Raw genomic sequence first — 27,378 nt, forward strand, 5'->3', positions numbered from 1 at the left:
ATACAGTCGCTGGAAACAGGCACTGGGCATATAACTATGCCTAAATTTAGGCATAGTTTATAGAATACGCCTAAGCATATTTTTTTCAGTGTTGATTAAGCATCATAAATATAATGTAGCCCTACATGTGTAATTGTGTGGCACAAGAAGAGAAATAAAGGTCTATTGCACCAATTGCAAAGAAAAGATAACACAAATAAATATATTGGTGCCTAAAGGACAATACAGGACTGTGCAGTATATAATCTTATCAAGAAATTGTAAAAATTTGGGGCGGAAAAGGCCTCATAAAGACCGTTGCCAACAATGAGGCTCACAAATGCATGAGGCCACTGAGCAGTGGAAACCTCCCCCAGTCATTTCTGTTGGAGCTAAGATCAGGTGACCCTCAGGGGGAGGAGTTCTGGCTTCAGCCTAACCCCTGGTAAGCCTTTCCTCGGCAGAGAGGTGCCCAGCTGCCTTCCAGGTGCTGTGGAAGACTTGCAGCTCATCTGCATATCTTCACAGCCTTCTCTGGTGTGACTCCCAGGTCCACTCCAATCCACTCAGGGCCTTTGCTCAAGGTGCCCAGTGCTCCCACCAGGTGCTGTGGAGGACTTGCAGCCCTTCTGCATATCCAAACAGCCTTCTCCAGGGTGACTCTCAGGTCCACCCCGATCCTCCCAGGCCCTCGCTCCAGGTGTCACATGCCAGAGCATTTCCTCTATACATTTTATATTTTCTCCCAGTTACTACTTATGGCTCCAGTACACTCTAACTTCTTGATACTGTCCCTCCTAATCTGTTTCTCTGTCTGAAACCACTGCATACTGCAGGAACACATTGCCTACCCTCTTCGTTCATCATATCACCATCTGTCTTCTTCCTTCTTCTCATCTCTCAACCTTCTTCCTTCCTTCCTTCCATTCAACCATCTCCATTCTGAATACATCTCGACTTCATCGCTGTCGTCATGCCTCTCCTACTCTTCTCTGTACTCTTGCTCCTTCTCCTGCTCTCCACTGGGGATCTCAGTCCCAATCCTGGTCCTCCACATCAGCTCTCATTGTATTCGTGCAGGTCACACCGTGATATCTGCAATCTAATTTCTGTTCCTTTCCTCCTCCCTTCTTCCCTGCCTTTCTCGTGTACTCTGTAGAATTCCTGCTCTGTCTGTAACAAACTTTCTTACATCCACGACCTTTTTATCTCTTGTACTCTCCATCTGCTCACCCTAACTGAAACTTGGCTTTGCCCTGAAGACTCTGCTTCAGCTGCTGCCCTGTGTCATGGAGGTTACCTTTTCTCCCATACTCCTCGCCTGGTTGACTGCGGAAGTGGTGTCAGGCTACTATTTTCATCCTCCTGTAGATTTCAACTTCAGTCTCACTACTTTTCTTCCTTCAAAGTCCACTTCATCCGTCTATTCACTCCTCTACCTCTCCAAGTAGCAGTTATTTAGTGATCCCCTGATAAGTCCCTTTCTTCCTTTCTCACTGACTTTGACACCTGGCTTTCCTTCTTTCTTGAACCTTCATCCTTCATCTCTTTCATGCTGATGATCCCTCTGACTCTTATGCTTCTCATTTTCTCGCTTTAACATCCTCTTTCAATATTCAACTGTGCTTCACTACCCCCACTCACCAGAATGGCCACTGTTTTGATCTTTTCTTCTTCTCTTCTCTTCTCTTTTCTTCTTCTTCTCAAACTGCTCACTCTCCGGATTTTGTGCCTCAGCTCTTTCCCCTCTCTGACCATCATCTGATAACTTTCACACTTAAACACCCTCCTCCCCGGTCCCATCCAATATCAACCAATACATTTAGGAATATTCAGGCTATTGACCCTTCTACTCTGTCCTCCAGTGTTTCAAATCTCTTCTCAACCACTATGTTATCCAAGTCAATAAGGCTCTCTCGTCCTATAATACTATTCTCTCCTCTGCTCTGGATACTCTCGCTCCTCCCATTCCCCGTTCTGTAAGGCATACCAAATCCCAGCCTTGGCTGACCTCTAGAATCCGCTACCTACGTTCCTGTGCCCACTGTGCCAAATGCCTTTGGCTAAATCCCATTCCCATGCTGACTTCATACATTTCAAATTCTTGCTGACCTCCTTCCAGTCTGCTCTTTTACTTGCCAAACAGTACTACTACATACCAGTTTACAAATTCTCTTGACTCAAACCCTCAGCATCTCATTGCCACACTGAACTCTCTCCTCAAAGTGCCTTCACCTCCAATTTCCCCTTCACTTTCTCCCCAGACTCTACTTTCATAATAAGGTTCACAAGATTAAACTTGAATTCTCAACCAAGTCACCTCCATCTCTCATTCCCTTAGTCTATTCTCTCAACCCTCCAACCCCTGCCTCTTCTTCATTTTCTGAAATCACGAAAGAGGAAACTGCACATCTTCTTTCCTCCTTGAAACTACCTGTTCCTCTGATCCTATTCCCACCCATCTACTTAGCACTGTCTCTCCTACTGTCATCCCTTTTATCTGTCATATCCACAATCTTTCACTTTCCACTGCAACTGTTCTTGGGCATCCAAGGTCAATATTGTAACAGGTATTCCCGTTGCTCTAGCAGAAAATCAACTTGTCCTAATCACAGATGCAACAAATGCTTGCTTGGTTGAGTTCATATGCATGCTTACCGCACATAAGGAACCTGGCCAAAGTCATATTAATTTGTTTGGAACTCCAGTCCATCTGTTGTGCTAATTGAGTCTGTGTTAATCTGCATCGGGGCACATACATTTAAATTCAGACAAACAAGTGGATATATTTTATGTCAACAAAGAATAGTGGAGGAACTTCACTTATCTTTGAAGCTGGGACCAGAGTGTGGCGTGGAGTAGCGGGGGAAGTCAGCAGGAGTGCCCTAGAGAGTTAAGAGCATAGGGGTCAATTCTGGAAGCCCCATTTCTGATAATGATGTCAGCCTTCTGATGCTCAAATTAGTCTCCTCATGATGCAGCTGCATGACCAAGGGGAACATGCTCCTTTGTTGTCCCCTTGGTGCCACTTTGAGATTGATGATAAGAATTTTCTTTATAATAAGTAAGAGGAAAGTGATAACTCAGGATAGTTCCCACAAAATCAGTACAAGTTACTGGCCTCATGGACAAGCAATTCTTTTACTGATTCTTCTACTTCTGAACTGGAGCTTTTTTCTCTAGTTCCTCTTCCAAAACCCATCATAATAGACTTCCTTTCTTCAGGACGCATGCCTGAAGAGGTTTCTCTGAGTACATTTTGTGCTAGGTTCAATAAGAGCCCTAATATATTGTTTGCAGGGTATGGTTAAGCAATAGCTTAAGTTTCACAGGAAGTATGTTGATAAATTGCATAGACATGGTTTAAGATTTCAGAAGGTTGAGGGTGATATTGGGAGTCTGTTTGTTTATATTCCATTTTTCATCAAAGTGGATCACAAATCAACATACAAGAACATAGCAAAAAGGATGTGTTGCCGTCTTGCAATCATATAGAAATCAGACCTAACCTTAACCTATAATAATAGCCTAGTGTACATTCAGCAATGAAATTCACTCTCTTAATAAACATACTGTATACTTGTAAGTGTTTAATTACATATCAGGCAACAAGTTGTCTATCTGGAGCCCTCTCAGTTGAAGGCTTTCCTGCTAAATAAGTAGAGGCAGTAATGAGTTTGTTTTAGCTGGTTTAATCATGAATTGATAATGTTAGACTGGATGGGACCGTTCAGGTCTTTATTTGCCATCATTTACGCCAAGCCCCCTCCCTACCCATCTTCAAATCCTTGCTCAAAGCCCACCTCTTCAATGTTGCTTTCAGCACCTAACCTTTATACCTTTCAGGAAATCTTGACTGCCCCTACTTGACTGACTGTACATTTGTCCTTTAGATTGTAAGCTCTTTGAGCAGTGACTGTCCTTTTATGTTAAATTGTACAGCGCTGCGTAACCCTAGTAGCGCTTTAGAAATGTTAAGTAGTAGTAGTATGTTACATTCTAGTTACATTCGCATTTCCTTTATTAGTTTTATTTTTTGTTGTTGTTACATTTGTACCCAGCGCTTTCCCACTCATGGCAGGCTCAATGCGGCTTACATATTATATACGGGTACTTATTTGTACCTGGGGCAATGGAGGGTTAAGTGGCTTGCCCAGAGTCACAAGGAGCTGCCTGTGCCTGAAGTGGGAATCAAACTCAGTTCCCCAAGACCAAAGTCCACCACCCTAACCACTAGGCCACTCCTCCTTCTGGGGTGGTATTCTTATAAATAATAGAAAGAATTTAATGTTCCAGCTGATTGGGAAATGATCTGTTTTTCCACAATGTGGACTAATGTTCTATATTTGCCTTGTGATCATTGAGATTTCATTGTTGGACTTATTATGGATTACATGTAATATTGGAAAATTTTTCATACAAATAAGAGGAACAGGGTCACATCATCTCTGCCAAGAGGTAGGAAAGATCTGAGACTTCATAATAGCCAATCACATCCAAATACCAGCTGCTTGTATTCCTGGAGTTCAGAACCTCATAAGCAACCAGTTCAGCAGAGTTCTTCAGCTTCTTAGATACAGCAGCTTTACAAACCATCTTTAATGATTGAAGGTTGACGTTTTTACCAGCAACAAGAATTCAAATCTACTTCTCTGTAGTTTTGATCCTCGTATCCTTCAACAGTAGCAATTCCCTGGAATTGTTCTCTTCTTTATGCATTCTCCTCATCCCCAGGCCACTCCGATCATAGGAAAAACCCTGCACCAATTTCAACAGTGCATCTTATAGCCCCATACTGGCCTTAACAAAACTGGTTTCCTGTTCTAAAAAGGCCAGTGTAAGCTCCAGATATTTCCAACATTAATCACTCAAAATAAAGGCCATCTCCTTTATCCCAATTTGAAGTTGCTAGCCGTCACAGCTTGAAAACTTGAGCAGCATTTAGTCTCTAAATCTAGGACTGCCAACACCCATTCAGGATATACTGATGATAGCTGCAAGAAATCAGTCATCCATGCGTACCTACATTTTCAAGTGGAAAAGATTTTCCAAATGGTGCTTCAGAAACGGTTGCAACCCTGAAATTCAATGAATGACGCTTAAAATTGCGTACACAAATTTGGGCATATACCCAATTTGTGCACAATTTAATTGAATAACGAGCCAGTTAGCACTGATGAGTGCTAATCAATTATGGACACTAATCAGCCTTAATTGAAATTTACACATGTATTTTTAGTCGCCTAGATCTGTGCATAAATTTTACATGCAGCTTCAAAAGTGGGCACAGCTATAGAAGGGTCATGAGTGGATCAGGGGCATTCCTGAAATTTATGCGTGCTGTTATGGAATAAGGGGGGACCTGCATGTAGTTTAGATGCAAGGATCATGGTTTACTTGGTGCAAATCCTTGTGTCTAAAGTTAGGTGCTAAGCGTATTCTATAAATGGCACCTAACTTTCAGTGCCATTTATAGAATAGCACTTAATGCGGTTTTTTTTTTTTTTTGCACCAGTTTTTTGGTGCTATTTATAGAATTTGGACTTATGTGTCCACCTACCACAATGCTTCAGCATTTATATCACTTATATTTTCTGGCATTCCAAACATCATCCAACAGGGTACATATTAATGCTCTCCCTGCCTATTGCTCCCTGTTAGATAGACTTCTGAGAGTCCCATTGTTTCATGCTTACTGAAAGGACTTCTGCATTTCAGACTGCCAATACAGAAGCCGTCTATACCATGGGACTTCAATATTAATATTGTTCTAACTTCTGATATGAAGTTTCTATTTGAACCACAGCAATAAGAATAAGTGAACTTCAAGCACTAGGAACTTATGGACCTTTCCTACAGAATGTGATTCTTCAGATTCAAGTTGATAACACATTTCCATATCAACGAGGAAACGGTACTTCATATATTCTCCCCAAAGCCTTGTAGGAATCTGCATGAGAAAAACTTATATTCTTTGGATTGTATACAGGCCCTTACCTACTTCCTCAAAACAACTGAATCAGTCAGGAAATCTGTACAGTACTTTATCTCCTTTGACCCCAATAAAATTTGATACACCTGTCACCGATAACAATAGAACTTTGGAAAATTGGCTGGCATCCTGAATCCAATTCTGTTATGAATACTCCTGAACACTAATATCAAATCAGAACCACTGCAGCTAATGTCGCTCTCTGCTTCATGGGATACTAATTGTAAAGCAGCAACTTGGTCCTCGCTTCATGCCTTTTCCTCACACCACTGCTTGGACCATCTCACAAGAAAGGACAGTGCCTTTGGTTAAGCTGTGCTGACCAATATGTGTAGCATGGCAACTCTTGCAGTGTTTTACAGTATGGGCTGCACCAAAATGTAAGGCAGTACATAGACATAAGCAACTCCAAGCTTGTAAGTCACTCACTTGTGTGCCTGACTCGTCTTGCTTGCTTGCTTACTTACTTGTACTGATTATTTTCCATAGTAATTGACAGAATAGCTGAGGAGACAGCTGTACCTGGGAAAGGCCATGCACATTCAGAATTTTTCATCAGGTTCTGAGCTCTGTCCAAATAATGTGTAATGGCATCAATCACTTATGTTCCTGATGAATCCTGCTGTTTACTGAGTAACACTACTTTTGCCTTTTTATGCTCCCCAGCTTAGACCTTGAGTATTGTCTTTCTGTGTACATCAGGACTGATACTGCATTTTCTATTCTTACCCTCTGGTTTAAATGCCAGCTGCACAATTTTCTTTTATGTAGAACTTCTGGAAATACCTTCATTCCTTCATGATAGGGTCACCTGTTAAGGTTCTGTATATATGTACTTTTTGAAAGTATATATATATATATATATATATATATATATATGTGTGTGTGTGTGTGTGTGTATATATATATATGCACACACACACACACCCCTAAAAGGAGTCAAATTACTGTTATAATATAGAAATCTTCCAAATTAAAGTTAGAAAACAAAAAGATGTACATATAGGAGGTTTTTAGGCTAATGAGGAAGCCTGCCCGGCAAACTCCAATAAAATACCAAAAAATAGCCGAGCATCTAAATGAAACCTTTTCCTCCTTGTAATAATAAGTAGAGAAAGTCAAACAGTAAGAAAGTAGAGATAATAACTCGTTTAAATTACATTTGGAAGATTTCTATAAGCAAGTTTTCAGCCAGTTTATTGAAACAAGGGTGTTATAGAAAAATACATAACTATTACCGTACCACTTGCTTCCAAATCTCTGAATACTGACATCATTGTTTTATTTAATAAATTGCAATGCAAGGAAACTTTAAAAATCATTAGCTTTGTGACAGTTGTGTTTTAATGGTAAGATCAGTTAGTCACCTTTTAAATAAGAACGTTTGTTTGTTACTAAACCTGTTAGGGCTTCACAGAAAGTGAACTATTTTCTAAAAAGAACTGAATATTCAGCTAATAGTTCTGTTCCTCTGTCAGGTACAATTCTGCAATCAGCAATTCAGATGACCGTAGTTTATTTCGCCGGATGAAACTTAACTGTGCAGTGTTCGATGAGGGGCATATGTTAAAGAATATGAGTTCCATACGTTATCAGCAACTTATGACTTTCAATGTAAGAAATTCATCCAAAGTGGGTTTTCTTCCCCTATATGTCTGGCAGCATTGAATGATAAAACAAGTTATGCCTTTCCTTAAGCTTGTCTAAATTATTTACTTTAACAGATCTATGCATCAATGAATTAGAAGCTTGTGTTTATAAGAAATTAGGATTGACTGAACACTTACATCCAGTGACTGGCAAGCTGAATTTTAATTCCCATTCTAGTTATTGACTGAACACTTAAATCCAATGGCTGGCAAGATGAATATTATTCCCCATCCAAGTTCCTTATAGTTAATACCAGTGGTCTCCAACATGCAGCCCTGGTAGTCCATTTTTGCGGCCTCATAACTGATAGCTGAAAATTTTAATTTACCTGAAGGATGCAGCACCATCAGGAGGCAGGTAGAGAAAAGGCCCCACAAAGCTCCACTGGATTGTATGTGCCTGTGTACCATGTCACATTTATGCACATGCTACCCAGTGGAGCTTTGCAGAGCCTTTTCTCTACCTGCCTTCTGACTTTGCAGCATCTTTCAGGTGAGCAAATTCAATTTTTAGGCACTATCCACCAATAATATGTCTGACAAGCAGGTCACAGAGGGTGATTCCAAAGGCAGGGTAGAAATATTTCATACCAGCTTTACTGTTGTGCACTATCCCTGCTGCCCTTTAATTGAGGTAATTTCATTTCTGAATAGTACAATTACAGATGTGGACGCTCACAGCTATTTGTAATGCAGGGTGCAAAATGTAGTACTGCTCGCTCTATATTCCTGTGTTCTTGTCCATTTCTGAACATACTATGCTTATTTATATTTTTTTGTTTAAAGAAAAAACAAATCTAATATTTTTTTTCTTTTCTGTTTTTACATCAACTAAAAATCGTGAAAATAAAGTTCACATTATGATGCATCCCATTTTAGACTGCACACCACTCAGGTTTATTTTTAAAGCTGCCTCAAGTTTTTTATTTTGTTCTTAGAATTGTGAGTTAGGCCTATCCCATTTGAAGATTATGATGTTCCTTTTCAAATATTTTATTTTATTGTAAACCGCCTACGTCTGCGTAGGCTTGGTTGTATATCAGATTTTAATTAATTGTACTTCCGTGTAGACTTGGCAATATATCAAATTGTAATTGTTCTCAACATAATTATCCCCTGCAAGAATTACAGGCAGCCAGTTGAAGAATATTTATGTTTAAACAGCATTATTGGGGCAAGAGAAAGATACAGTGCCTCTTAGATCACTCCTGAGTATCCAGACCATTCTTCCCCTGTTTGTACCTAGTTATTAACATTGTTATAATAAGATTTTTCAACTATTAATAAGCCAAAATAAAGTGAGGTTTTTAAAAAATATATCCTTGTAAAATCAAAATTAGTATTTAAAATTACATGTGTAAGCCTAAAATCTTTTGGTGGCCCCCCAAAGCTTTCTCGTGTCTACTTTGCGGCCCTTTACATGAAAAAGGTTGGTGACCACTGGTTAATACACAAAAGCAACAGAATGGGATGGGTCACTGAGATCATAGCCCTATCAATATGTTGCCCAGCACAGCAACTGGAGAGCTTGGATGCAACCAAGAAAAGTGTTCTGTTACCTCTGTTTACACCAGAAATTACATACTTATCAGGAATGTCTTCAAATTGTATTGCACTTTTATTTTTAGAAAAACTGTAGAATGTTGTTTATAACAAAAACTGCTTAGTCTTATTTTTTTTTTTTTTTTGGGGGGGGGGGGGGGGTCACCTAGGTTTTTATCCAAGAATAAAATATAAATTTACAGATCTTAATATCTTGAAACAATGAAAACCAGTCTTACAAAAATCTTATAAATACACACCTGATTGGCCATAATGTTTGTTTGTTTAGTACTTTATATACCACTATTCAAACAGTTATCAAAGCGGTTTACAAAAGAAACAAATCAGTGACAGAGGTAAGTATACAAAAAAGAGCAGAACCAGCTGTTTCCACAAACTGAGACACCATGAGCCCTAGCCGTCCCAAATGCCTGCAGGAAAAAAAAATAGCTTTAAATGCTACCTTAAACTTAGGTAACAAAGACTTGCCTGATACATGAGGGCAAAGTATTGCATAAAACAGGGGCAAGAAAAAAAAATGCTTCACCATTGGTTCTGTTTCAGTCTGGTTCTGAACTTTTTGTTTTTTATTTAGTTTAACTTTCTTTCAATAAGTTGGAAATGTAAGGTGATTATTGGCAATTGATTACACAATTTTTCATCCCTAAAGTCTTTTGATGCATATATAGAAAGTTTGTATTAAAACCCAAATGGTAAAACCTAGGTTCCGTTTTATGATAAGCTGTAACAGAGGAAAAGGTTGAATTTTTTAATAGCCATAAATTCAGAACTGTAAGGTCTGAAGATGACCACCACTACTGAAGCGTAGGGGAAATGACTCTAAGAGGCCCTTTTACTAAGCTGTATTAGGTGCTAAAGCACACGTTGAGGCATCCTGCCAGTTTAGCGTATGCTAATCCACATGCAAAAACATTTTTATGGGAGGGTGTTCCTGTGCTGCTACTACTACTACTTGACATTTCTAAAGCGCTACTAGTGTTACGCAGCACTGTACAATTTAACATAGAAGGACAGTCCCTGCTCAAGGAGTTTACAATCTAAAGGACAAATGTACAGTCAGTCAAATTGGGGCAGTCTAGATTTCCTAATCACAGCTACATTACTGCATGCTGCCAGCTCAGGAATACTGCGCGAGCCCTTACTGCCTTCAAAAATTGGTGGTGGTAAGAGCTTATGTGGTCATTTGTTTTAATGCTTGTGCGCTAATGGCAACATTAGTGCATGGCCATTAATACAAAAAAAATTTGAAAATTGGCCATTGTATCACTGTGGCAAAAATGGCCTTAAGGGGTCTTTTATAAAGGCGCGGTAGCATTTTTAGCGTGCGCTAAATGCTAGAGACGCCCATAGGAATATATGGGTGATTCTAGTATTTAGCGCATGCTACAAACACTAGCTCACCTTTGTAAAAGGCCCAGTTAGTGAGCAGGAAAAACCATCATAAGGGTGCACTAAGGCCACTTTTTGCCACAGCTTAGTAAAAGGGCTTCTAAGTGTTTTGAGAATTATTTTGGCTTTCATTTAGTTTGGCCATGAAATGGTCTTTTGAGTCTGAGCACAGTTTCTATTGTGAGTGCTTTTTTTGCTGAAACAGCTGCTAGTCATTGCTTGTATTCTTTCAATATCTTGTATATTTGGCATATTCATTGTGTTAGGTTTGAAGACAGTCATTTCAAACTTCTGTTCTTTTGGTTCTTTTAAATGTATGCTGAATGGACTGTATTTGGGTAAAGAAAGCCTTGTAATTTTCTGTTTTCATAAGCAGTGAAATCTGCTTTATGGGGCACATTATTTCCTTTCTCTCAGGTATTCATAGAGCTTGCTTTTTATTCCCAATTATTTTTCATAATGACAAATAGGCGAAGAAGCGTTTGCTATTGACAGGAACACCCGTGCAGAATAACTTGTTGGAACTAATGTCTCTCCTGAATTTTGTCATGCCACATATGTTCAGCAGTAGCACCAGTGAGCTCAAGAGGTTGTTCTCTACAAAAGCAGTAAGTATTCATCAGATTTTTTTTCCTGTCAAAACACATGTTCAAATGTTTTGTAGCTTTAAGCCAATTTTAAATTTTAGTAAATCATGGCTTGTATAATGTAACTATCAGATACTGTATTAATAGAGGTATAACATACTAAAATATTCTCCCTATCAAGATTAACTATGAGACTATGGAGCACTTCTGTCTTTAATATAGCAAATAAAAAACTATATGTAAAAATGCTTTTATACATATGGTGCTCAGAATCATTAAGTTGTCCCAGCTTAAATGGTGGTCAGCTGATGACCCACAATTCAATCATTGCACCATACTCAAAATGATATTTGTAACTGTATGACTTACTATTAATTTAGCAGTAAGCTCAGAAAATAGGTATTTGAAACACTTGAAAGCTGGTGCTCTTGAAGTCCTTCAATAATGCTGAGACAACGCTGAAACAATTCCTAAATAAGTCCTTAAAGTGCTCAAACGGTTCAGTCACAAAAAAGTCTTCATAAAAACCAGTCTAGAAAAAAATGTCCATATTGTCCTATGTTATTAACCAGGAACTATGGATATTTGCAGCGCATTGCCAATTATCTGTATTGCACATGCTTACTGGCTGAGAATAAGCCCTAATCTGGTTAGTGTTCATTAACATAAAAATAGAAGCATGTTTTTTTTCCACTCTGTTTCCTCATAGCCATATACTGATGTATTGCAGTGTTTTCAAAGTTGACCCCTTTGCCAGTCAGGATTTCAGGATATCCACAATGAATATGCATGAGATTGATTTGCATACACTGCCTCCGTTGTATGAAAATCAATCTCATGCGTATTCATTGTGGATATCCTGAAAACCTGACTGGTAGGAGAGTACTCCAGGACCGACTTAGAAAACACTGATGGATTGTACATTTTCCTAGAACAAGCAGGCGCCATAATCTCACATGTGGGTGATCATCCATGGAGTCCGGTGTGGACACTGCCAAGAGCACTGTCACTTTAAATCTTTGAGGCAGTGCCCCCACAGCACATGAGTGCAGGTTCCTTCCCATCCGAGTGCTGGACCAGCAGTCTATAATTTTCTTTAGAGTAGAGAGGTTGGTTGGTTTTTTGTTTTTTTTTTTTCATCCTCAGTGCATCAAATGTTTTGCCTTTTTTGGTGCCTTCCTCGTTTCAGGATATTTTTTCTTCATATTCTTTTTTTCATTACTAATTAGTTAAGTTTACTTGGGGGCTTATTTTCAAAGCACTTAGCCTCCCAAAGTTCCATAGAAACGTATGGAACTTTGGGAGGCTAAGTGCTTTGAAAATATGCCTCATAGGGTTTTTTTCATCTTTTTTTTTTTTTTTCAGTTTTTGGCCTTTGGGGCCTCCGAGCTCATCTTTTGCTTGAAAAGCATCAACTATTCTCAGGTACACGACTACTTGAACTCCCCAGACCATAGAGCCTTTTGACCTTAAATCAGCCGTCTTCCGTCCACGTCAACAAGGGTGCCAAATGGCTTTAAGAAGTGCACTCAATGCAATAATATTTGAGACACAGACCCCCCACCATCACCATAACTGTTATGTACAGTGCTTTGGTCCAGAGCACGAGGACATATAGCGCAGCATCTGCCTGCGCATGCAAACGAGGACCCTTAAAGCCCAGAGTTCAGTGTGGAAAAACTGGTTCTCTATTGACCTCAGCATCTGTATTGAGCATGGCAGGGGATTTGGCTCTCGACTCTGAACCTGCATTGGTGTCAGCATTTATGTTGGGTGCTCCAACGCAGCATCGAGAGGGTCCGACTTAAGTACTGCCATACTTGGACAGGCTCAAGGTCCATTAAGCCCAGTATCTTGTTTCCAACAGTGGCCAAGCCAGGTTACAAGTACCTGACAAGATCCAAAAACAGTACTCTGGTCTGCAATAGTGTAGGGACTCTACAACCTCTTCAGCGGTTCTGCCTGCTTTGAGGGACCTGCAGCATTAAAAACCTAAGAAGCATTAAAAACCTAAGAAGCATTGCCATCGTTCTCCCTTCAGGCACTCTGCCAACACCTCCCCTGCATCTACATCATCAATGCATGGAAAGTGTCCATTCTACTTTGACCGCTCTCCTCTCCAACTTATTTCTCATAGCCTTCCAGTCTTTGAGATCTGCACAGGCTATTACTCAGACAGTCATGGGAGAGGTCACACCCTCAAGTTCAACGTCTACACTCTGTGGTGGCACGAACCCTACCAACACATGCGTCAACATCGGCAGATGAACTTTCTCCAACTTTGGAGACTTTTCTGCCTCGACGCTGAGCAGACGCTGTAGTCAACACACTCTTCCACGTACTTCCCATGAACAGTACTTTGAAGATCAGACTCTCACCTCTGCTGGGACATGGATCAGGACCCACAAGACCTCTCAGCTGAGAAGTCATATGGCGTTCCATCAGATCCTTGTAGGTCTCCTCCAGAAAGTATATCCTTTCCTGGCTTTGTCTGTGAGATGGCTCAAGTCATGCCTTTCAAATTAGAAACAAAGGAAGAACCCTGGGTTATGAAACTCCTAGAGAAGGAATCACTACTACTACTACTGGTACTTATCATTTCTATAGCACTACCAGAAGAATGCAGTGCTGTACACTTGAACATGAAAAGACTGTCTCTGCTAGACAATCTAATCAGGACAGACAAACAGAACACAGCCTGCTAGATGCGCCCGGAGTGAGTGGCGATCCCACAACGTTCTTGGGGCTGAATGTCACACTAAGCCCTGACCTTAGAGCTCATCCCCCACAGCTGCAGGGCAGTAGCTCGCTGCTGACAACATTACCGACACTTCAACCAGGAAGTGTTGCAGTAGTTGTTCGGCGAGAGGTAGTGGATCAACCAGTGACCGATCAAGGAATGTTGGAGGTGTCAGGTTCCTATCTGAGTGCAGCGGTTCCAGCTTTTGCTGCGGGAAGTTTTCTTCTGTCATGGAATAGGTATCTTCTCAAGGGCATTTATGTACAGGAAGAGAGCCTTTTTCAACTGAAGGAGAGCTCTGGAAGGAGGAGGCATATGATGAAGTTAAGAAGGAATAAGCTTAGTAGTAATCTAGAGAAGTACTATTTCACAGAAAGGGTGGTGCAGGTGTAGAATGGCCTCCCGGTGGAGGTTGTGGAGTCGAGGACTGTTCCAGAATTTTAAAAGGTATGGGATAAGCATGTGGGATCGCTTAGGAAAAGGAAGAGTTAGAGGTTACAGAGGATGGGCAGGCTGGATGGGTCATATGACCTTTGCCGTCATGTTTCTATGGTAACCAGTGCCACTCTTTCAGCACTGATGTAATATGGGCAGATTTTGTTACTCCCATAATCAAATGTGCTGCCGCATTCTGTACGACCTGCATAGCCTGGAACCTGTGTGATGACGTTCCCAGATACAATGAATTTCAATGATCAAGTTTTGTTAGTACCAGGCTCTGCACAATTGTGCGAAAATCTGATGGAGGCACCATCCCCTTCAACTTACTTTAAAAGACGAAGTTGAAAAAAGGATGTCGAAATAGCCTGATCAACTTGTTTCTGCATTATAAGATTAGTATCCAACAAAACCCCAAGATTGCAAAAACAGGATTTAATTTCAAATGTAACCCCTTGATATACCAATGTTAAAGATAATTGAGGATCCACAAGTCTACCAACATTATATATTTCTGTCTTAGCAAAATTCAATGACAGTTTAAACTAAGACATCCATTTCATGATCTTACGAAAACATCTACATAATTTAACACTTGGATCCTGTACATCTTACCTAATTGGAAAGAAAAATTGTATCATCAGCATACATTCTAAAAGAGACATTCAATTCTTGATACACCACACACAATGATGTCCTAAATAAATTAAAGAGCAGAGCTGATAAAGCTGAACCTTGTGGCACACCTCGATTGATCAAAATTTATTAGAAAGAGATTCACTTATCTTAACCTGAAAAGTACATCTTTGCAAGTGTGATTCAAACCACTGAAGCACGTCTTTCTCACTTGACTGTTTTGCCCCTGCATATAGTGTATGTTTCAAGAGCTTTCTAGAAAAGTTTTTAGGGATAGGCTAAGTAATTTCCTTTATGCCACCAGACCTGCAGCTCTGTTTTTCTTTATTCTTCATGAAAAGGACATTCTCCATCAACAGGCAAGCAGCCACTCAAGTGGGTGTTGACATCTGATGGCCCCCAAACTGGACTCTCTGAGAACTCAGGATATCCTTTTTTCTGAGTATGTATAGGAATTCCCATGCAACTGTTACCTCATGAGTCCCCTCAGTCTGTTTCTCATTGTGTTATCACACAGGTGAGGGTTTTTTAAAAATATTTTTTTATTCTTTCCATACCAACAGAATGTTGGAAAGAAATTATACATAAGGGGTTGGAAACGTGTCTTGTCTAGAGACAAAATAACTGTTGGCAAAGTCAACATTGGAATGGGTGGAAATCAAGGAAAAGAGACATCTTGTTCAAAAATGGGCCAGATTAGACCAGGTGTTCCAGAAAAAGAAATCTCCCCAAAATAACCCAATGCATTGCTGTGAGTGAAGGGAGTTCAGCAGATGCAGCATAGAAACATTGATATACTGAAATATAGCAGTTAGGGAATTGCTTCTTTCACACTGTGTCATCTTTTTCATTTCCTTCCTTGGTCACTCGCACAGACACACATGCAGAGAGGTTATAGATTATCTTGTAACGCATGCATCTTGATCTGGCCCCCAGGCCTGCAGTGTAGAGGGAACTTTGTAGAGCTTGGCTCTTGGAAAGGTTTGTTTAGCCAAAAGGCCTATGTTTGCAGTGCTGATGCACAGTACAATAACAATTTTCAGGAGAAGACATGCTCAGTAAAAAAGGATTTGATACTACACTCTATGCACAAGAATACACTGTGCCAAAATCTGTGGCAGTGTTCATCCCAGAGGCAGATGACTCGTCACCTGGGCCCTTCTCGCAAAAGAACAGGTTTTTGACTTGAAGGAATGGTTTGAAGAGTTAATAAATTTCTTACAAATGTGCCAAAGCCATCAACTATGAACTCTTCTATTGGAAATTCTCCCACTGTAGCATTAAGGCATTTTACCAGACCACATCATCATGCACTACTAGAGTATCCCTACAGTACAGAGTACACTGGCAGCACCTGGAAATGATATATCTTACCAAATCAGTCAAGATCAACAAACCTGCCCCCATACACCTTTCAGAGGTATATTTTGTCAGTGAAAATCAAAACTATTGTCTGTTAGGCTGTGTTGTATCTGAATTCTCACCCTCCCCCCCCCCCCCTCCCCAGTTCTATAACTTGGTGCCTAAATTTGGTCGCCGACTGCACACAACTATTCTAAGCCCTGTTGCTTTCTCTCCTTTTCTGGGCTGTTGCCATTTTTCCAGCACAGGAAAGGAGGAAGAGGATCTGGACAGTCATATACCTCAGGAGAGAGGAATAGAGAAGAAGGACCATTGAGACTGTGCTGTTAAAAGTCTGGATGAAATCTCTGAATGGCAAGAGAAAAGCAGGATTGAGTGCATGGGCAAAAAAGCAAAAAAAAAAAATATATATATATATTTTTTTATTATTATTATTATTTTTTTTTTTTTTTTTGCCCATGCACTCAAAGGAAAAGATATACGGAGATCTAGAAAAACTTTCTATGAGGGACCCTGATGGGGAGTGAGGAGCACAAGGAAGAGAAGTGAATTTTAGGAGTGAGTGAGACAGGAAAAGTGGTATGAGGAGGAAAGAACCCTTGGGGGAGGAGGAGTTCAGTGGTAAAGGGGAAGAAGGCAATAAAGAAAGGAGTGATGAAGAAGAGGCACAAACCTTTCAGGAAAAACATTATTCACAGACTAATTTAGGTATTGATTGATGATAAACTCTAATAAATGGCAGTTCAAAAATTGCCAAAATGCTGAGGAGAGATTGCAAGAATACCTATTTATGAGTAAATTCTCTGAACTCCCCTTGTTAATTTTACAATTGGAACACTGGAAAAGTTCCTCTTAATTTTTACAACTTGAGTACCACATGTACTGGTAGCTGTACTCAAAAGTAGTAGAAGAGCTTTAAAGCTATCTGTTTTAACATCCATTCTTTGACTTTTTGCACCAGTAGACTGTCTTCAGGTGCTTTCACTGGGTAAGAAGGGGCTAGCTGTCTGCCTTTAGCCCCATCCATATACAGTGATATTATCGAGAGGATCTCTAGATCGTAATGATGGCCTGGGACATTAGCAAATTGGGGACAGCTGACCAGAGCACAAGGACCCCTGTACTAATGTCATTTTCTCATCCCTCACACACCCACACACTCTGTGCTTTAATGAGAGAAGAGAGCTAGAATTGACTTTCTTGCTTTTAGCCATACCTACAGACAATGACAGCAGGCCAAAGTGGTTTGCTTCTTTGCAAGACCTGAAGGACCTAAGGGGGCTTGTTTGAACATTGGTGGTTCCTGTTGATTGTCATATTAATTCCTGTTGATTGTCATATTAATGTGAGGTTGCTTATTATTTTTCTTTTAGGCAGAGCTAGCCACAGTATAGTGCTTTCTGTTTGTACTCTAGGAGGGGAATAGGCAAATTGTGTAATGGTAGCTGCAGTGGCGTCGCGAGGGCAGCTGACACCCGGGGCGGGTCGCCGCTGCGCACCCCCCCCCCCCCCGGGTGCAGCGCGACGCACCCTCCCCCCTCCGTAGCACAACACCCCCCCCGCCCGCGAGAACATACCTGGAAGGCGGTAGAGGGGCGGGCCAATCCGCCGAGAGCACGCCGCTGGGAGGGTGTCGGCGCCTCGCTGGTTCCTTGCTCTCTCCGCCCCGGAACAGGAAGTAACCTGTTCTGGGGCAGAGAGAGCAAGGAACCAGCGAGGCGCCGACACCCCCCAGCGGCGTGCACCCGGGGCGGACCGCCCCACCGCCCCCCCCCCCCCCCCCCCCCCTTCCTACTCCACTGGGTAGCTGTTATCAGGATTTTCTAAAACCCCATCCCACAAATTATACGAATCCAAGTTCTAATTCTCCTGGAGCTGATAAGCAAGGAAACGGGCTATAAAAATAAAGACTAAAACCAAAAGTGCAACATCTAATTTTGTTCTCATATAGGGGGGCGAGTAGTTGATTTTTTGTGGATGTTAATGTACAATATGAACAAGGGTGATTTATTACTCAATCATTTCATAAGAGTACAGATAGGAACACATTACTTCATTATAGAAGTCATCATCCATTTATATTGAAAAATAGTATTCCATCCGGTCAGTTTTTGTGAATACGGAGATTATATGAAGGTAACAGATGTCAGTGCAGGACACCAGACGAACAGCTAGATGAAGAAGAGCCCCAGCAGGTCCCAGCAGTGCAGCAGAAAAGGTAGCTGGTAGAAGCCTAAAATTCATGTCTGATTCAATTTTAATAATGATATACCACGGTTTTGTCACAAAGGAATGGATTTCTATACCATTTGACATATCGTTTTATTTATCAGTATACGATAATTTTATTGTTCGTTGTATCTACATGGTCATTATGGTGTTTGGTAGTTGCCGCTCTGATATGAGTACAGACTCCTGATGCAGGCCATACCGTTGAAACATGGCCTGTGTCAGGTCACTTGTGATGTAAGGAGAGCACATTGAACGGCCTATTATTGAGGCAGTTTCATGTTCAACTCTTGGGCTTGGGTGAGTCCATATAGATGAATTTCCACTATTTAACTATTTAAATTTTCTTAAAGTTAGATTTTGTTTCTGACCAGTTCATCTATCTTTTTGGGTGGATTTTTGCTATGAGTCACTTTTGAAGACAACCAATAAAAGCCAGCTGTACATCATTGATCTTATTGGTCATCTCCACTGTTTTCTGTATGTGATTTGTGGTATGGAGATTTCTTCTCTTGTTTGTGTTTCACCTCTGTGGAAACCACAGCCAGTCAGGTTTTCAGGATTTCTACAATAAATATTAGTGAAATAGATTTGTATGCTCTGCCTCCATTGCATGCAAATTTCTCTTCTGTATATTCATTGTGGATATCCTGAAAAAACTATTGGCAGGATAAGGTTAGGAACCTTCTACGGTCTGCACCCTGATCGTGGCTGAATAGTTATGGATGGGCTGGAATGTAAATTTTAAGGGGCTTCGACGTTAGCTTCAGAACCTTTAGTACAGGAACAGTGCTGGACAGACTTCTATGGTCTGTTGCCTGAGAAAGGCAGGGACAAATCAAACTCGGGTATACATTTAAAGTAGCACATACCATGTAAAATGAGTTTATCTTGTTGGGCAGACTGGATGGACCGTCCAGGTCTTTATCTGCCGTCATTTACTATGTTGCTGCCGTAGGTCTTGTCTTTGTTCCTACTGATCCTTTGGCGGGTAAACTTTTAGAGAACCTGAGTTTGTTAAGGTTACCTTCATGTTTATAAAAGAGCCACATGTGTTGTGTTATTACACTAGAAGAGTGACTTGGCTGTGCCTTCAGTGAAACATCTAGTAAGAGATTTGGAACTCTGGATCTTTTCATGCATTGAATCTTTTAGCCCCAGAAAAGCTGTTTCAGACTAAACATGAGATTTGTGGTTCCATGGTTTTCCTTGGCACTACAGCATGTCTACAGCTAGAGCATCAGTGGCTATAATCAAGGATCTTGATAAGAAGTTTGATAGATAGCATAGGGCTCTCCTAAAGAGGGAATAGATTACTGTTTAAAGAGCTTACTGTGCTGTCTATATCAGGGAAGCTGGTAATCCAACAAACATAATGATTAAAATTACAACCCTTTTCAATATCATTTCTATAAGTTTTATAAAAGGACCATCAGAAGGGTGGATAGAGTCCCAACATTCAGTTGTATCTCTTGACTCTAATATTCTCACCCATTTTCTTCATCAGTCCAAAGTATTTTTCCAAAACATTTTGTTGAGCAAATAGCTTCTCTTTATATTCCTAATAATCCCATCACATTTACAATATCTTTAAAAGAAAGTAGCAATTTTATGAAGCTTAAATATCCAATCAATCAAAAAACCCCATCAGACATAGCGCTACACTTTGCTAGTCCAGCTGCATCAGGGAATTTGGGGTTATAATTAGCTTTTTCCAGGAGTACCTTCTAAACTATTATTTTACACCAATTAGTAATATTTAAAATTACATTATGCATGGTTTGGTCAAAAACCAAGCCAACGGTGAGTTGTGAAACAGTGGGCTTAGATTGTGATCTTTGGATTCATTCTTTCAGAATAGTGGCATGATTGGGAGCAGAGTTTTATTTTGAAATACTGAGAGTTTGTCCTTTGGCTTTTCTTAGGAAGGCTTATATCAGTTCTGCTTTACAGTTAGGAATGAGGATAGATCTTTTGTCATTTTTGTCTCATTACTGAGATAGCAGTTGAAAAGATATTAGTATCCTTACTTCATACTGTCCACTAGATTTACTAAAGTGCAGGTACCACATTAGCTTGCATCATTAGTAAATAGGTACCAGCACATAAAATGGGATCTATGGTAATAAAGCAGGGGCGTATCTGGAATCCGGCGGTAGGGGGGGCCAGAGCCAGAGAGGGGGGGCACATTTTTGCCTCCCTCCCCCCCCCCCCCCCCCCGCCGCCGCCTCTCTCCACCCCCTCCCCGCCGTCAACCCTCCCGCGTTGCTTACTTTTGCTGGCAGGGGGCCCCAACCCCCGCCAGCCGAGGTCCGACCCGCAATCTCCATATTTCGTCTTCCTCCGTGGCCATGTGCTTCAAGGAAGTAACGCTGCAGTGCTGATTGGTTGAATCCAGTTCGGCGTCTGACGTCGCTGCGTTACTTCCTTGAAGCACATGGCCACGGAGGAATACGAAATATGGAGATTGTGGGTAGGACCTCGGCTGGCGGGGGTTGGGGCCCCCCGCCAGCAAAAGTAAGCAGCGGGGGAGGGTTGACGGCGGGGAGGGGGGCCAGGGCGAAATCTGCGGGGGTCCAGGCCCCTGTGGCCCCACGCAGATACGCCCCTGTAATAAAGGCACATTAATAATGCATGTTAGCGTTTGGTAGCAACTTTTAGTAAATCTAGCTCTTCGTTAGATCCTGTACTAGTTGGCTGGGTAAAAGTGGCTAAAGGTGATATAGCAGGAGACCTTTAATGTCTCACTGCAAAAGATTCTTTTTCTCGGATTTCAAGCCTACAAAATATTGAATCCTGCTATTATGAATAGCTTTAGTTCTATTTCTAACATTCCTTTTTTGACCAGTGTGATTGAGAAGTTGAAGGCCTGTTTCTTATTTTAAATATTTTCTTCTATAGAAATCCACAGATGAACAAAGTACATTTGAAAAGGAGAGGATTGCACATGCAAAGCAGATTATGAAACCATTTATACTGAGAAGAGTGAAAATTGAGGTAATGTTTCTATAACCATGACAATTGATTAGTCTTGAGTAGTCAAGAGATGACAGTAATAACTTTAATTGAGTGTTTCTCAATCTTCTCCTAGAGGTACACCTAGCCAGTTGTATTTTTTGAATTACCACAATGAATATGCATGAGGCAGATTTATTTATATATAGGGTCTCCAGTATATGCAAATTTATCTCATGCATCTTTATTGTGAAAATCCTGAAAGGGAATGGGACTTGGTATACCGTCTTTCTGTGATTTTTGCAACTACATTCAAAGCAGTTTACATAGTATATGCAGGTACTTATTTGTACCTGGGGCAATGAAAGGTTAAGGGACTTGCCCAGAGTCACAAGGAGCTGCAGTGGAAATCGAACCCAATTCCCCAAGATCAAAGTCTGCTGCACTAACCATTAGGCAACTCCTCCACTCCCAACACTTGACTGGTTAGGTGTGCTTCCAAGGGAGGGTTGAAAAGCCTTGGATTAAATGACTTCCCCTCTGTCGGCATTGCCGTGTGGACTTTCCCCTCTGTTTACAAAGCCATGCTGTGTTGGCATTGTCACGTGGCTTTGTAAACAGGGGGGGTTATTTTATATATGAAGGTAATCGGAATGGAGGAGTGCCTAATGGTTAGCGCAGTGGGTTGAGAACTGGGTTCAGTTCTCACTGCAGTTCCTTGTAACCCTGGGTAAGTCACTTAACTATCCTTTGCCCTAGGTACAAAAGGAAAAAAAAAACACTTTACATCGTGAACCCACTAAGGAGAGAGAATGCACCTGTATGTAATATGTAAACTGGTGTATAAAGAATCTAATAAACATAAACTTTATTAACTAAGTGAAACCTACGTATCTCACAGGTGTACCTGCTTATTAACTCCTTTTCCTATAAAGGGCTTCATGTACTAAAGTGAAAAATGATTTAGCATGAAATTGAGAGTAAAATGCCTAGAAACCTGAATTCCAAGTATTTTGCATTGTTTTTCATCTAAAGAGCATGTTTGCAATATCAATTTTGCAGTAATAAACATTCACAGGAAAGTTTATTTTAATTTGTCATTATTGAGCTGCTGTAGTGCAGATTCATGGAAAAGAGCTCATTATTGACTAATGTTGCAAAAAAAAAAAAAAAAGGACCAAGAGACTATTATTCATTTCTTTTAATTCCTTATATACCGCCTGTAAGCCATAAAGCTATCAAAGTGGTGTACGTTCAAAGAAAGGTAGATAATTTTCTGTCCATGATGGGCTCAAGATCTGAATTTGTTTCTGAGGCAACAGAGGATTAAGAGAGACGGCCAAAATCACAAGGAGCTGCAGTAGGATTTCAACCAGACATTTTCTTAGCCTGCTGCTCTAACCAAAAGGCTACTCCACCACTCCATTAACAGTTTGTTTCAGTGTATTTATGAATTTGCAAAAATGTTTGCAGGTTAGTACCCAATTTTTGCAAAATGTTGTTAGAAGAAGCAAATCACGAGAAATTTCTCATACATTCCTGGCTGTACCAACACATGAAATTTTTTTTTTTTATTAAAAACGTTCTGTTCAAGTGGAAGCAACATGATGTAAAAGGCCCTGATTGCCAAATTAGAGGACCCCTAGGGAAGACTTCAGTCACTGGTGTCGAGGTACCTCCCCATCCCTACCTCCTCCTCTTCATCGATTGTATTTTGTGGTTACATTTGGTCATTATATTATTATAATGTTAATACAATGTAAGTTTGTCACACTAGTTTTTGTTCACTTTGAGTGAATATCTTCATAAAGGTGGTTAAACAAATACAACTAAATAAAGAAATGATTTTAAAAGGATCTCTCCAGACACCTCCCCAGAGGAGGGGGGTGGGACCTTATGCTCATGTGGGCCAGCATCTGATAAACCCTTTCTCACCTTGCCCATTAAATTAGAACCTGAAATTGACTGTGTTCCTCCCTGGGCCACCAACTCACCCAAGTAGTCCAGTCCGCCCTCTAGCAAAAGAAATGCTACTGCTTAGGAGTCAGGCTGTCAAATAAGAAGTGAGACAGCACCATTTTTGCCAGAGCAGTGGTTCTCAACCCAGTCCTCGGGACATACCTAACCAGTCTTGTTTTTAGGATATCCCCAGTGAATATATATAAAACAGAAAGGACCAGAGGGTTTATTTGATCAACAATATGCAGGGAATGGAGAAATATGAAATGGAAATTAGAGCACAAAAAATTGCAAAATATATAAGGGATGAACAAAATTACACACGAGGATTTGTTTTTTCTTGGATGGATTGCAGTCGAAAGTCTAGAAGGAATAAAAACTTTGATTTTATAAACTCGCCCAGTGATTCTTCTGAGGAGGAAGCAAGTCAAGTAGTTGGTAATAAAGAACAAGGTAGTTCTAAATCCAGTCACATACCGCAGTCTTTTTTTAAGCTACACTCAAATGTGGTACAGACTACAGCAACGATGCTGCAACAACTAGTGGGCAGACCCAAGTGACAAGTCAAACACAATAATTTTTAATATATCATCAAAACAATTAACGAAGCATCAACAGGTATTATCTATGGATCTATCCTTTGTACATACACAATTTTATGATCCTTTTGCTATAAGCCAGTATCTTTATAGATTTTTTTTAGAAAATTAAGATTGAAATTACAGTTTGAGAATGATAATCAATATGGGATGGAGAATATGGAAGAATCACAAAACTTCCTACAAAAATATTGGTTACCATCAACCAGGATTCCTCTAGGTCCCAATGATGTAGTGCTGGCAACTTTCCAACAATGGGTTTTGCAGGATTTGGAAAAAATGGAAAATAAAATATCTAGAACATATAGCAATTTAACGATGAATCAAAAGGTATCCCTAAAGGAATTACAATAGGATTGACAGTATAGTCATTTCTAGGGCAGATAGAGGGATAGTCATTCAGGATAAAATTCCTGAGAGACAAATAATTAATTTTATGAGCAGTTAAAGGGAGATCCTATAGGAGAATACCAAAACAGACAATTTCCAACAATTCTGAGTATATATTTATCTAAAGTGCACAATCCTATTCAAAAAACCCCAGGTACACCAGTAGTTAATGGTAGAGGCTCTTTATTTGAATCTCTGTTAGAATATTTAGATTTTTATTTACGTCTGGGTTTACAGACTCATCTGCCATATTTGAGGGATTCTGCGCGTTTGTTGCAATTGATGAATCAGAAATATCCAGTGATCAGATGGTCACTCTTGATGTGAACTCCATTTATACGAATAGTCCTCAGAGGGCGGCTTTGTCCATTATTAATCGTCTGTTGGAAATGGATATTTCAGAACAGCAAGTTGTATAAATTGGCAGAAATAATAATTGCTAAAAATTATTTTAAGTTTGAACAACAGTATTTCCTCCAGATTAAGGGTGTGGCCCCCATGGTCACTTGTTTGTGTACAGCAGAATATGAGGAGAAATATGTATATAATTGTCAATACAATTCTTGTATTTTACAATGGAAACATTATAATGATAATGTATTGTTAGTTTGGGGAGGTGTAGAAAGATCTTTAAAGAAGTTTTTACAATATATATATATATATATATATTTTTTTTTTTTTTTTTTTTTTTTTTTAGTTATGTACCCCGGGCTTTCCCACTCATGGCAGGCTCAATGTGGCTTACATATTATATACAGGTACTTATTTGTACCTGGGGCAGTGGAGGGTTAAGTGACTTGCCCAGAGTCACAAGGAGGTGCCTGTGCCTGAAGTGGGAATCGAACTCAGTTCCCCAGGACCAGAGTCCACCACCCTAACCTCTAGGCCACTCCATCCACTTTAAATGTGTGATAACATCTAATTTTGTTCTCATATAGGGGGGCGAGTAGTTGATTTTTTTTTGTGGATGTTCATATACAATATGAACAAGGGTGATTTATTACTCAAGCATTTCATAAGAGTACAGATAGGAACACAATACTGCATTATAGAAGTCATCATCCACTTATATTGAAAAATAGTATCCATCCAGTCAGTTTTTATGAATGCGAAGATTATATACTCGACAAGATGATTTCATTTTGTATGAAATATTTCCTACAAAGAGGTTATCCATCTAAGGTGGTTCAAAGAGCTTTTAAACAAGCTCATAATGCCCACTGGACATGATTGTTAAGTAAAGTACAACAGATTGAGGAGTGGCCTAGTGGTTAGGATGGTGGACTTTGGTCCTGGGGAACTGAGGAACTGAGTTTGATTCCCACTTCAGGCACAGGCAGCTCCTTGTGACTCTGGGCAAGTCACTTAACCCTCCATTGCCCCCATGTAAGCCGCATTGAGCCTGCCATGAGTGGGAAAGCGTGGGGTACAAATGTAACAAAAAAAAATAGATTAACGTGTATTAGCATATATAAAATCAGTGGAAAAGGTTAAGGAGATCATTTGTACAAATTGGTCTAGTTTAACATTGTACTCTGAGTTTAAAAAAGCTCCTCTGTTTGCGTATGTGAGGTTACAAAATTTTGGAGAGAAATTATCGGTTACTAGAAGGAAGAAGATAAAAGACCAGATTGTAGGACGTTTTAAATGTAAGGTTTGTAGTTATTGCCCATATTAGAAACTCAATCTATTCAGATTCCTGATGTTAATAAGGAAAAATGGTTTATTTTGCAGTCCAGAATAGACTACAATTCGTCATACATATGATTTACAGTATAGTGTGTCCAAGTGGTTTATGGTATATTGGCCAGACCATTAGAAAGGTGAAACATCAATTGGCTCAACATTTAAATAATATAAGACTAATACATATGGATGCACCCTTAGTGGAACATTGGGTTAGAGCCCCGCATAGATTGGAGGATTTAAGGTTTGTTGTATTAGTTCAATTAGATCAAAAGATAGTAGGGGATTTATTACAGAAATGACAACGTACAGAACAAAAATGAATATTTGGAAAACATAGTGCCAATGGATCTGAATAAGGAAGTGGAATGGCTCGCCCATTAGAAAGAGTTATAGTATTCAATCAATTGGGTTTGGTAAGCATAAGGAGGTCATATGCATGGGCATTCAGGTTAGACTAGCACCATTGCTCTCACTGTCTTACTTGCGTCCATGAATACATTAAAATATAAGGTAAGAAGTATTTTTTACATAGTCGCTGGTGATTTATATGAATTGATAATTGTAACTGTATTGAAATTGAGATACCTAAAATAGTAGATTCAGTGAATATATATCAGAGATTTGCATATAATGAAGGCAGTGCATGCAAATCTAGCTGATGCATATTCATTGGGGATATCCTGAAACTCAGATTAGCTAGGTGTATCCCAAAGGCTGGGTTGTGAAACCCTGTACTAGAGTGAGCTGCTGGGGCAGGAGCAAGTGGGAATTGCACCTGTCCCTTTAAAACAGCAAAAGAATTATAGATGTTATAATGTGCCTTGGTTTACTATTACTAAGACTTGAAAAACAAAAACTTAAATCAACTGGAACATCAGTAGAGAGAAATTTATTTTGTCATGAGAATAAGGGCCATGTTTACTAAGCCGCGCTAGGGGCACGCCAGCGTTTTTAGCGTGTGCTACATGCTAGAGACACCCATAGGAATCTATGGATGTGTCTAACGTTTAACGTATGCTAATTTGTAGCACTTGCTAAAAACGCTAGAGTACCTTAGTAAACAGGGCCCTAAATGTTGTTTTTTCAAAGGTGCTTTTAAAATATTAGTCACTTTTGCTCATTGCCAAAAAAATCTCTTTTCACTACTTAGTAAACTCACTACTGTAAACTATTCCACCTCATTAAAAGTTTCTGCCCACGATTTTGCTAATGCCTTTTCCCT

At 40.0% G+C, this 27,378-nt stretch overlaps 1 protein-coding gene across 4 annotated transcripts in view; it reads left to right on the forward strand.

The window, feature by feature from the left end:
• Positions 1-27,378, forward strand: part of SMARCAD1 (SWI/SNF-related, matrix-associated actin-dependent regulator of chromatin, subfamily a, containing DEAD/H box 1) — a 314,928-nt gene that overhangs the window by 224,453 nt on the left and 63,097 nt on the right. For all 4 annotated transcript variants that reach the window (XM_030190695.1, XM_030190696.1, XM_030190698.1 and 1 more), the window contains 3 exons: positions 7,450-7,585; positions 11,043-11,180; positions 21,466-21,561. In XM_030190695.1, the coding sequence (XP_030046555.1) occupies positions 7,450-7,585; positions 11,043-11,180; positions 21,466-21,561 (370 nt within the window). The remainder of the gene's footprint in view (positions 1-7,449; positions 7,586-11,042; positions 11,181-21,465; positions 21,562-27,378) is intronic.

The sequence above is a fragment of the Microcaecilia unicolor genome, chromosome 2 (genome assembly GCF_901765095.1).
Source record: "Microcaecilia unicolor chromosome 2, aMicUni1.1, whole genome shotgun sequence".
Classification (NCBI taxonomy): Eukaryota; Metazoa; Chordata; class Amphibia; order Gymnophiona; family Siphonopidae; genus Microcaecilia; species Microcaecilia unicolor.